The sequence below is a fragment of the Falco naumanni genome (genome assembly GCF_017639655.2).
Source record: "Falco naumanni isolate bFalNau1 chromosome 20 unlocalized genomic scaffold, bFalNau1.pat SUPER_20_unloc_1, whole genome shotgun sequence".
NCBI lineage: Eukaryota > Metazoa > Chordata > Aves > Falconiformes > Falconidae > Falco > Falco naumanni.
The window spans coordinates 1,133,076-1,144,962 of NW_024427345.1; the positions used below are offsets into that span (position 1 = coordinate 1,133,076).

At 63.6% G+C, this 11,887-nt stretch overlaps 1 protein-coding gene across 4 annotated transcripts; it reads left to right on the forward strand.

Moving 5' to 3' along the window:
* The first annotated feature begins 341 nt into the window (after positions 1 to 341).
* On the forward strand, positions 342 to 9,589 carry NCKAP1L (NCK associated protein 1 like). Of its 4 annotated transcripts, none has more exons than XM_040581155.1 (31): positions 342 to 529; positions 711 to 821; positions 1,153 to 1,245; positions 1,356 to 1,412; positions 1,497 to 1,639; positions 1,738 to 1,828; positions 1,915 to 2,052; positions 2,147 to 2,195; positions 2,329 to 2,485; positions 2,712 to 2,768; positions 3,102 to 3,198; positions 3,426 to 3,535; positions 3,730 to 3,862; positions 3,974 to 4,055; positions 4,351 to 4,409; positions 4,570 to 4,715; positions 5,033 to 5,165; positions 5,377 to 5,496; positions 5,750 to 5,889; positions 6,056 to 6,187; positions 6,297 to 6,515; positions 6,636 to 6,766; positions 6,851 to 6,948; positions 7,204 to 7,297; positions 7,421 to 7,503; positions 7,615 to 7,695; positions 7,892 to 7,985; positions 8,149 to 8,265; positions 8,517 to 8,626; positions 8,722 to 8,811; positions 9,305 to 9,589. In XM_040581155.1, the coding sequence occupies exons 1-31, from the start codon at positions 428 to 430 to the stop codon at positions 9,428 to 9,430; spliced, it is 3,393 nt and encodes a 1,130-aa protein (XP_040437089.1). In that variant the 5' UTR covers positions 342 to 427; the 3' UTR covers positions 9,431 to 9,589. The 4 variants fall into 4 exon arrangements, with proteins under 4 accessions (XP_040437089.1, XP_040437090.1, XP_040437092.1 ...); XM_040581156.1 differs by having other exon boundaries at positions 711 to 806; XM_040581158.1 differs by having other exon boundaries at positions 8,709 to 8,811; positions 9,305 to 9,407.
* Positions 9,590 to 11,887: the final 2,298 nt, after the last annotated feature.

Consider the following 11,887-nt stretch of genomic DNA (forward strand, 5'->3'; position numbering starts at 1 on the left):
AGCCCTGGGTGCTGTTCGAGGGCTGTGTACATGGTGTGGCCGGTGTCATGTAGTTGGCGGCTGGTGCTATACGGTCCTGGTTGGCCCAGCGCGGCGGGGGGCTGGGACTGGTGCTGTATGGCTGTCGCCAGCGCTGACCGACTGTCAGTGGTGTCACCTGCCACAGCCAGCGTCATATGGCTGCGGACGGTGACTCCGGCCTGCGGCCAGCGTGGCACGGCCGTGGCTGCACCTACATGGCGGTGGTGTCACACAGCCGTGGCGTCAGGCACTGGTGGTGTCATGGGGTGGTGTCGGTGTCACGTGGAGGTGGCCCCAGCCTGGGGCCCGGCCCAGGAAGCCCAGGAAGGGGAAGTTGGGTGTTGGGCCTGTGAGGCCGATCGGGGGCGGTGGGGGACATCGAGTGGCCCCCCAGCACGTTGCTGCCATGTCGCTGCCCTCCATCTACCAGAACAAGTTCGCTGAGAAGCTGACGATCCTCAATGACCGGGGACAGGGTGTCCTCGTCCGCATCTACAACATCAAGAAGGTGGTTGCAGGGTGGGGCCTGGGTGCCTGGGTGCCCTGGAGGGGCGGGTTGGGGCACACAGTGCCGGGGTGTCCCCTGGCAGCCCTGGGGGCGTGGTGGGGTTGATGGGTCTTATGTGTGGGGGGTGTCTGAGCCCAAGAGGGTTTTTTTGGGTGGTCTGACACGGGGGTGGTCCCCACAGACCTGCTCCGACCCCAAGACACGGCCGCCTTTCTTCAGTGACAAGGCCATGGAGTCCTCCATCAAGTTCATCAACAAGAAGTTTCCCCACCTGGACGTGCGGAGCAGCACAGTGAGGGACCAGGATGTCCCCTCTGTCCCTAACCCCCTGTCCCTTTCCCCTGCCCCCCAGACCTACGTGGGTACCCCTGCTGCCCCGCACCCCATGTCACTCCATCCCTACTGTCCTTACCATCCCCACCCTGTGTCGTCCCACCATCCAGTGTCCACCCTGTCCCCCATGTGTCAGCCCGGTCTGTGTCACCCCACCTTGTGTCACCACCACCTGGCTTCCCCTCTGTCCCCCTTTCAGGGTACTCCTGCCGTCCCTGCCCCATGATGCCCCACTCCAGGTGTCCCCCCTGTGTCACTTCACCCTGGGTGTCCCCCCTGTCCCTTTGCAGCAACACCTAGGGCCAGTGCACAAGGACAAGGGGGACATTACCCGGGCGTTGGGACCTTTTTACCACTCCTTCCTGGATGTCCTGGAGTTCAGGGTGAGATGGGGTGTGTGGTGGGGGGCAGAGGGGGGTTTTGAGTGGCAGCACCAGAATTTGAGGCCTGGGGGGCACAGCAGTGACACAGCCCCTTGTCCCCTCCTTGTCAGGACCACGTCTATGAGCTACTGAACACAATCGATGCCAACCAGTGCTTCTTCGATATCGTGAGTGGGGCACTGGGGGTCCTGGGGGGGTACTTTGGCTGTGCCACAGCTGTGCCCCTGTGCTCATGGCTGTTCCCTCCCCAGCATGTCAACTATGATTTCACCAAGAGCTACCTGGACCTGGTTGTCACCTATGTGTCCCTTGTCCTGCTGCTGGCCCGCACCGAGGACCGCCGGCTGCTCATCGGCCTGTACCACTGTGCCCACGAGATGAGCCATGGCTCAAGGTGGGTTGGATGTCCTCACCAGGGCTGTCCTCACCGACCGTTCCCACCGAGACTGTCCCTGGGGACTGTTCCTGACCCCTGGGCCGCCATCCTCACAGTGACCCCAGCTTCACCCGCCTGGGACAGATGGTGCTGGAGTACGACCACCCCCTCAAGAAGCTGATGGAGGAATTTGGGCCACACACTAAGGTGGGATGGGGCTCCCCCCAGCCAGCAGGGCCACTTCTTCCCCAGTCCATCCCACAACCCCCCTGTGATGTCCCCCTGTCCCTCAGGCTGTCACCAGTGCCCTCCTGTCCCTCCATTTCCTCTTTGCCCGGAGGAACCAGGGTGCTGAGCAGTGGCGCAGCGACCAGCTCCTCAGTCTGCTCGGCACCACCGGCACCATGCTTAGCCCTGCCAGCTCTGACACCGTGAGTGCCACCATGTGAGGGGAACCAAGGGCAGGTCCTGGGGGAGGCTGCGGGAGGCCTGAGGATGGTGACATGGTCATGCCTGTGTCCCCAGATGGCCTGTGAGTACCTGTCCCTGGAGGTGATGGAGCGCTGGATCCTCAGTGAGTCCCTGCAGCGTACGCAGGTCCCCAGCCCCGTGTGGGCAGCCTGGCTCCTGGTTTCGGGCTGTCACCCTGCCCACTGTGGGGCCAGCAGTGCAGGCAGCCCCTGCCCACCTGATACCTGTGCCCGCAGTGGGGTTCCTGGTGTGCCCAGGGGCGCTGAGCTCGTCCCCACAGTGCCTGGAGCTGTGGCGGCTGGCGCTGCAGGGCTCACTTTACATCACCCTCCTCCGGGATGAAGCCCTCCAGATCCACAAGGTCACCGAGGAGTTGCTCAGCAGCCTCAAAGGGTAATGACCGTGCCAGCACTGGGGCCGTGCAGGGTGCCAGGGGGGTGTTACAATGGGTGCCAGGGGCTAGAGGGGCTCTGCCAGCAGCTCTGCTGGGTGCCAGGAGAGTTTGTAGGGTGCCAGGGAGTTGTGTTGGGGGCTGGGGGCTGTGCCAGGGTCTCTGTGGGATGCCTGGGGCTCTCCTAGGTGCAGTGCTTGGTGCTTCCTGGCTGTGACTCTCTTGCAGGTATGGGAAGCGGGTGGCTGATCTCAAGGAGTGCAAGGAACACGCTGTGGTTCACAGGTTGGAGACTCAATGGGGGGACAGTGGGTCTGGGGGTGCTGGGGAGGGTCCCCGGGGTTCTGGGGAGTTGGGAGATCCCAGGATGCCCCAAAGGATTGCAGGATCCTGGAGGTCCCATGAATCCCAGAGAGTGCGGGGTGTCCCAGGAGCTCCTGAGGGTGTCAGCACCTTGGGGGGCAGGGCTGGAGTACCTCATTGGGTCCATACTAGCTCTGAGGCATAGCCCCTACCTTTGCCACATGGTGCCTGTGATGTCCCCGCTGGGTGAGAGGGGTGGCTGGGGGGTCAGTTGGGTGGCCATGGCCCTGACCCCCATCCTGACGCCTCCTGCAGTGGCTCCCTGCACCGGGGCCGGCGGGTGTACCTGCGCGGGGCCGTGCGGGAGCTGGAGGCACTGCTGGAGGACCAGCCTGGGCTGCTGGGACCCAAGGTGAGCGTGGGGGCCGGGGTGCCAGGGCTTGGGTGCTGGGGGTGCAGGAGGCTGGATGCTGGGCTCTGCATGCTCCTGGGGGTGTGCAGTGGGTGTGGGTGGGGGTACAGCTGGTGCCAGCCTGGTGCCGTGCAGTGACAGTGCCCAGAGCCATTGGTGCCAATCCTGCGGTAGTGCCTGGTGGCAGCACCCTGTGCCTGCTGCCCTCTAACCTCCGCTCTGCCCAGGCCCTCTTTGTCTTCATGGCACTCTCCTTCTGCCGGGACGAGGTGAGCTGGCTGGTGCGGCACGCTGAGCATGTCACCAAGACCAAGACACCTGAGGACTTCGCTGACAGGTTGGTGTAGTGTGTGGGCACTAGCACCGCACAAGGGGATCCATGCCCATGGGGGGCACCTCCAGCAATTGGCAGGCTGGCCTCATGGTGGGGATTGCTCTGGGGCAACTCTGGGGTGCCATGGACAGAGCCGGCACGGGGGGGATTTGGGGGTGCAGCCAGCCCTGACTCTGACTGGTGGCTATGGGTGGCAGCCACGTCGCAGAGCTGCTTTTTCTCATGGAGCAGCTGCGGAGCCTGGTGCGGCGGCGGGTTGGGGTCCTGCAGCGCTACCACGTCCAGTACCTAGCCCGCTTCGACGCCTTGGTGCTCAGCGAAGTCATCCAGGTACCGCAGGGCACTGGCAGGGGCTGATCTGTGTCCCCTGTTTAGACTGTCCCTGTCCCCTGTGCCCTATCCTGGCTGTCCCTTATCCTGACCCCATCCCTGGCCCCACAGAACCTTTCCGTGTGCCCCGAGGAGGAGTCCATCATTCTGTCGTCCTTCGTCAGCTCTCTCTCGGCTCTCTCTGTCAAGGAAGGTACAGACTACGTCCCCCCTGGCATGTCTGTGGCACTGCCTGGGGACTGATGTCCCCCCTGCCTGGGAAGCCTTGCAGCCATCCTGGACCATACTGGGCACCCAGGCATGGCCCTGTGGGGCAACGGAGATGGCAGCTCCTGGGGGTCCTGTGGGGTGAGCACTGCCACCCCAGACTAGCTCCCTGACAACTGGCACCCCCAGACTGGCACCCCCAGGACGAGTAGTTCCAGATTATCAGCCCCAGGCTGATATTCCCCACAACCATGTCTCCCCATGTTCCTATTTCGCTGCAGTTGATGACAAGGAGCAGTTTGATTTCACACCGCTCCGCCTGGACTGGTTCCGCCTGCAGGTGCTGACCCTGTCCCTGTTCTTGCCTCTGTCCCCATCCCAGTCTCCATCCTTGTTCCCATCCCTATGCCAGTCCCCTTCCCTCTTACTGTCCCCATCCCTGTTCTTGTCCTTGTCCTCTTCCCTGCCCTGCCGTACCCCTGAGCCCACTCTCCCCCTAGGCCTACACCAGCGTGGCGAAGGCCTCGCTGCCGCTGGGCTCCAACCCTGACGTGGGTCGCATCATGAACCTCATTGTTTTCCACACCAAACTGCTTGACTCCCTGGAGGAGCTACTGGCTGAGTCCTCTGACCTCTCCGACCTGTGGTGAGCACAGCCAACTGCTCTGCCTCAGTTTCCCCACAGTCACAGGGGAAGACCCTGGCTGGGGGGTCTTCAAGCCATGTCCTGCAGCCCACCACACGTGGAAAGGTGCCTGTGTGTGCTGGGTGGTGGGTGTGGGAAGGGGCAGAGATGGCCATGGGGGATGTGTAACCCATGGGAGAGGCTGGGCGAGATTAAGTGATGTACACATGGATATGGGGACAGGGACAATGCACACATGGCACAGGATCCTGAAAGACAAATCCCCTCTCCTGCCCACTCTGCCCCATTCTTCTGCCCCTATGCCCTCACTCCTGCAGTTTCTACCCTCGCCCTGTGGAGAAGATGTTTGTGGCGACGATGGAGGAGTCCTCGATGCTGCGCTACAGCATTGCCTTCCCTCTGCTCTGCAGCCACTTCTCCCACTGTGTCCACCCCATGTGCCCAGAGGAGGTGGGTCCTGCTGCCTGGGGGGGGCTTGGGTGACACAGGGGCACTGTGGTTGGCTGCTGCCCTGCCACCTGTGGAGGGGCTGGGGCAGGCACATGTGGGTGGGGGACAATGACAGTGCCATGGCCTTGGGACAGCTGGTGGCATTCCACAGACACGTGGTCATGGCCTGCATGCCACGTGCTGTGACAGTGCCGTGGCTTTCCCCCCTCAGTATCCCCACCTGAAGGCCATAGCACTGGGGCTGTGCAACAAGTTCCTGGAGGAGATGGCCTGGCAGGCCAGCACCTGCATCATGGATGTCTGTGCTGAGCAGCACAAGCTCAGTGAGCAGGTGAGGGTCGTGTCTCCAGGGCCTCTGAGCTCTCTGTGGCCTTTGGGGCCTCTGTGGCCTCTTTGTTCTCTTGGACCTCCGTGACCTCCTTGGCCTCCATGCTCTCCAAAGCCTTGAGACAGCAGAGGCCACGGTGGGGAAGACCTGCCAGGGTCAATTCAACCTTGGGGATGGTCTCTTCTGGTCCTGGAGGCCCCATTTGGGCTGTCGTCAGTGCCGTGGCCGGTGGTAACCCACTGCTTGTGTTTGGCAGCTGCTGCCCAAGCACTGTGCCTCTACCGTCAGCAAAGCCCGCAACAAGAAGACTCTGAAGCAGTCAGCCAAGAAGGGGGAGCCTGAGCGGGACAAGCCAGGGGCTGAAAGCCAGAGGAAGGACCGGACCCTGACCACCAAGTGAGAGCCACCTGGGGCTAGCAGTGGTGGGCAGGGGGCTGGTGGGGAGCAGTGGTCACCAGATGTTGGGTGTGGGCAATGGTGTGATGTGGGGGCACAGTGCGATCATGGGGTTGTCCCCATGGGGCTCTGGTGTGGCTGACGGTGCCCATCACACCCACACCAGCATGGACAAGCTGCACCTGATACTGGCCGAGCTGTCCCTGAGCCTCAACCATGTGCCCAACTTCACCGTCTTTGAGCACGTGGTGACACCAGCCGAGTACCTCAGCAGCCACCTGGAGACACGCTTCACCAAGTAGGGATCACGCCAGGGATGTGGGACACAGCTAGGGTGGGCTGTGGGTGCTGCTGGGTGCGGGACCCTTGGCAGCGGCTCTCCAGACGGCCCCTTCCTGTCCCTGCAGGGCCATCGTGGCCATGGCAGGCTACAGCCAGGCCACGCAGGAGGTGGCGCGGCCCTCGGAGGTGCTGGCGGGGCTGAGCGCCTACATGACCTTCATCCAGTCACTGGGGCAGTTTGTGGGCTTGGACACGGGGCGCATCATCCGCAGTGTCCTCCTGCAGCAGACACAGCCCCGTGATGCAGCCGGTGAGCAGACGCTCACCACCATCTACACCAACTGGTAGGTGCCACACTGGGACCCAGCACCCTCCCTCTCTTGTGGGAGGTGGCCCTGCGGTGCCATGGGTGGCAGTGCCGTGGGTGGTGGTGCCAGGTGGTGGCAGCAGGTCGGTGTCTGCAGGTACCTGGAGGCCCTGCTGCGGCAGGCCAGCACAGGGGCAATCGTCCTGGCCCCCGCCCTGCAGGCTTTCACCACAGTGCCGCGGGAGGGCGAGCCCCCCTTCAGCGCTGCCGAATTCTCCGATGTCTCAGGTGAGGGATGCAGGGATGCTGTGGGGGAGGATCATCACCCCCTGACCCCGCCGATATCCCCCTCTTTGTGTATCTCCCCACAAGAGATGCGGGCGCTGGCTGAGCTCATTGGGCCGTACGGCATGAAGTTCCTGAGCGACAACCTCATGTGGCACGTGGGCTCCCAGGTCACCGAGCTGAAGGTAGAGCTGGGCACTGGGACCAGGGCTGGGGGATCAAGACCGGGACCAGGGTCAGGCTTCTGGGACCGGGTTCCGGAGCACAGTGTGACAGGGCAGGCAGGGCCACCCTGGGGACCATCCCAGCACCCTGCCTGTCCCTCGGGCTTGCCATCCAGTGTGGGGGTGGGGGCAGAGGGGCCAGGGTGCCCCTCTCCTTCCCCAGCTGGCTGTGGGCTTGCCGTGTCACCAGCGCCACAAGCCCCATGTCCCCTGCAGAAGCTGGTCAATGAGAACATGGACACACTGGTGCAGCTGCGCTCCAGCTCCTGCAAGCCTGAGCAGATGGCGGCTCTGCTGCCTCGACTGACCTGTGAGTCACAGGGGGACACCGGGGACGCGGGGGGAAGCCTGGGTCTGGCATACGTGGGTGTACATGCGCACATACGTGTGCACACACACACACATGTCCCCGCTGACCCTTCTCCTCCCACAGCAGCCGAAAATGTTCTGAAGCGCATGACCATCATCGGGGAGATCCTGAGCTTCCGTGCCATGGCCCAGCAGGGCCTGCGGGAGGTGGGTGCCCCCCACCTTATGGGTCCTCCATCCTTTGGGACCCCCACCCACTAGCCCCACAGCCTGGAGGGGTCAGCAGGAGCCCCATGAGCACCCACCTTCTCTCTGCAGGTCTTCTCCCACCACTGCCCCTTCCTGATGGGCCCCATTGAGTGTCTGACGGATGTTGTTACCCCTGAGACTGACATCCAGGTGGGCCCTGAGGGGGGCGGGGATGGGGTGGCACCCCCAGTGCTTGAGACAGCTGTCCTGCCATGTGGTGTGGCACCGCTTGGTGCTATGGGACACTGTGTGGCATCACATAGCACTCTGTGGCATTGCACAGTTCCCTGTGCCTGGCTGCACCCTGTGTCCCCAGCCCTGAGCCTGTGTGTCCCTGTCCCCCCAGGTCACCCTGAGCATCTTTGAGCTGGCCTCGGCCACGGGGATCCCCTGCGAGGTCGACCCCGCGCTGGTGAACGTCCTGGCTTCCAGCAAGACAGGTACTGTGGGGGTCTGCTGGGGTCACAGAAAGCTGTCCCTGAGAGCCAGCACCCTGCCACAGACCCCCAGCCCTGCTCACCTTCCCCCACCCCGTGTCACCTCCCTGGGTCCCCCAGGGCCCCCTCTTGGACCTCTGTCTAGTGCCACTTCCCTCCCTGGCAGATGGCTCGTCCCCGGAGGAGGACTACAAAGTGGCCTGCCTGCTCCTGGTCTTCCTGGCTGTGTCCCTGCCCCTGCTTGCTTCTGACCCGGCATCCATCTACAACACCGACACGGATGGTGAGGCTTGGCCACAACCCCAGCAGCTTTGTCCCCATGTCCCCAGTCGTGACTATGTCCCCGTGACCCTGAGCCCATTGGTGTCACACCTTGTGTGGGCTGGCACCCCCCGAGGCCATCGGTCCCCACAGCTGAGGGTTGGTGGGACAGCAGGACCCCAGGCCTGGCAAGGCTGGTGCCCCATAACTGCAGCCAAGGGAGGTGGGCACAGGGGAGACCTTGTGCTGTCCCCACCCTTCCTGTGTCCCCAGGCTACAACAACAACATCCACTGCCTGGCCAAGGCCATCATCCACGTGTCAGCCGCCCTCTTCACTGTCCACAACAAGAACATTGAGACTCACCTCAAGGAGTTCCTGCTGGTGAGAGTGACCAGGGGCCAGGGCTGTGCCGGGCTGGGGGTGGCACCCTCTCAGGGTGGACACTGTCCCCTGTGCTGATCAGGATCTGTCCCCAGCTGGCCTCTGTCAGCCTCCTGCATTTGGGCCAGGAGATGGACAAGGTGCGTGCCAGGAACCGTGACTCCATCTCCCTGCTCATGCAGCTGGTGAGTGATGGCAGGGCCCTGGGGTGCCCCTGGGTGGACCCTTGGGTGCTGCTTAGGTGGGCCCTCGTGTACCCCTGGGTTGGCTGTGGGGTGCTTCTGAGTGTGCACATCCCAGTTCTGTGTCTCTGCTGGGCTTCAGCTCTGCTGTCCAGGCTGCTCCAGCCCTCACACTGCAGCCAGCTCTGGGGGTTCAGCCCTTACCCAGCTCCAGTTGGGCCTGTGGGGGCTGGGTCCAGCTCTGACACCCCAGGGAGAGGCTGGGATGACAGGGTGGGGGCCATGCACCCACCACCCAGGATTGATATTCAGGGAATGCTTGTTCTCGCTGCAAAGCAATTTAAATGCAAATATTTCAGTCTGGAGCTGGGGCACGGGAGCCACTGGGGAGGGAGCACCCAGCTCTGCCAGGGAGGGGCTGGGGACTGACTCCCCTCTCGGGCAACAGGGGGAAACTGAGGCAGGGGCGGTCACTGATGGTGTGTGCATCTCTCAGATCGTGGCAGAGTCGTCCTTCTTGACGGTGGACATGTTGGAGACTTGCTTCCCCTACGTCCTGCTCCGCAACGCCTACCGCGAGGTGTGCCGCGAGAACGTGCTCAGCAGGGTCCACTCGCACTGAGCCCAGTGCCCATGTTGCCCCCTCCCCTCACACCTCTCAAACTGCCCTGCTGGGACCCCTGGGCCTCCCTCAGCTGCTGGATGCCACCACTTGTGTCCCTATCTGTTCCCACCCTGTCCCCCAGCCCTACCCACCTTCACTAAACCACTTTTTCCCCCAGTGTCTGCGTCCAACTTGTGGCTGGGGGGGGGGCAGGGAATATTTTGGGCTGGCTCTGCTCCAGCACCCCAGAGTGGGTGCCTGGCCCCGTGTCTCCAGCAGAAATAACCTCCGTGGGTCCCCCATGGGCGTTGGGGGTGCCGGAGGCCTTGGGGTGCTGGGACATGAAGGGACTGAAGCTGCTGGCAGGATTTACCGGCTTTAATTAAAGCTGCTTCTTCTCATGGCATTGATCCTGGCCAGGCACATGGCTCAGTTTCCCTTTGCCTGCCTGGCCGGGGACATTCCAAATCACATTTCCCGCACACCCCTACACCCCCCCACCCCCACCCCCCGGCACTCTCAGGGTGTTTATTTTTCTCCCATGCAGCATCTTAGGGGAAAATTAATGGGGCGAGGGAAGGAGATGGCGGGGCGGCCGTTGCCATTCCGCTCACGGCCAGCTGCTCCGGGATGAGTCACCAGCCATGCTGCTGTGGGGTGGGGGGGACGGTGGCTGCCACGGCCACGAGCCCCCCTCGGCAAAGCCCCCCTCGGCAGAGCCCCCCCTCAGCAGAGCCGCCTTGGCAGGGCCTGGTGGTGCCCCGGTTGGGGGAGGCTGCGCATGCGGTCCTGGCAGCCACACCGAACTGCAGCCACAATGGCATGGCCAAGCCTGAAGTGTGTGGGTCTGGCACTAATTGCTTCATTATTTTATTCCGGGGGGGGTGGGGGGTGGTGAAAAAACCGCTCTGAAGCGGGCTGGACTCCCCCGCTGCCCCCCACCGGCTGTGCTCCCAGGGGGGCTGAACTCCCTCGAATTAACGCCCAGAACCTGCTGATTATTCCAGATTGCTGCAAAAGTCTATTTTCGCGCTCATCAATCATGATATTAAGCGGTAACAAGATGCTGAGGCTCCCTGCTGGCAGTGCGGCTTTGTCTCGCGCACATCCCAGCCCACAGCCTCTCCCGCACCCACTGCCCCCTGGCCCCCTGCCTTGGGCTGCTCCGTACCATGGGGTCCCCCCCTTGGTTCAGCTCGCTGCCCCCAGCCGGGTTCTGAGCCCCCCAAAAGTTTGAGGACCCAAAAATGTTCCCAGTGGGGTATGGGAACTCCTTTGCTGTGTGCGGGGGCTTATAGCCCACACTGTTGACCCCGGTATTCGGGCAGAAGTCCCATGGGTGCCCCCTACACCCTGCATCAAAGCAAAGGACCCCTGTGGGAGGGAGCACAGACCCCCTTTTGGAGGCTAAGCGGATGCATCCCCAGGCAGCACCCATGGGTGCTAGGTGGTAAAGGGTGGGAGGTGACATGGCCTAGCAGGCAGGGACCTGGCTGAGCTGTTGGGGGCAGTTGGGCCAAGGTGGGGGCTCAGGGATGGTGCCCAGAGTGGGGGGCCCCACCTGGCCCCCCGGTGCCGGTGCTGCGGTAGTGGGTGCTGCACACACCTACGGCATTACATAAGGGCTTATTAATATTTCCCGGGGGCTGCGGCTTAGCGCGTGCCACGGGAGGCAGCACGGGTGCTGCTGTGCCCCCCCGGCTTGCTGGGACCCACTCGGGGCTCTGGCACCCCGACATCCCCCTCCCTGTGTGTGCCTGGAGCCCCTGGGGCCCTCAGCACCGGCCTTTGCACCCCGAGGCTTCCTGGTGGGCTGCAGGGGGCCGCAGGGTGGGGAACCAGCTGTGTGTGGGGTAGGGGTGCGGGGGGCCGCGGGGCAGGGATGGGATGTCTGTGAGCCCACGGGACAGGGTCCCCTCGAGCTCAGGCTGCTCCTAACCCGCCCTGCGCCACCAGCCCATGGGCATGAGGGGCCCAGCAGCCCCCCCAGTTTGGGAAGGTCCTACAATAATCTGGGGGCAGCCCTGCAGCCAGCAGGAGGGGACAGTGTGCGCGTGTCACCGGCCTCGGTGGGGAGCAGGGCTGGCGGTGGGGCTGGGGGAGGTGGGGGTCGTGGTGCCCCTCGCCCTGGGCAGGCTCCGACCCACTGCTTGGAGCAGACCCCCCGTGTGGCGTGTGAGAGGTTACGGCCCCTCTGTGGGGCCTGCCAAACCCCGTGACATTCCCATAACCCCATGGCAGTCCTGGGGCACCTGCCCCCCATAACCCCCAAGGACCTGGGGAACCCCCTGTAGCCCCATAGGGGTCCTGGGGTACCCCCCATAGGGGTCCTGGGGTACCCCCCATAGGGGTCTTGGGGTACGAAGTCTATAGCCCCATTGAGTCCTGGGGTACCACCCCCACAAAGGTCCTAGGCTGGAACTCCTATAGCCCCAGAGGGGTCCCGGGGCACCCCTGCATAGGGGTCCTGGGGTA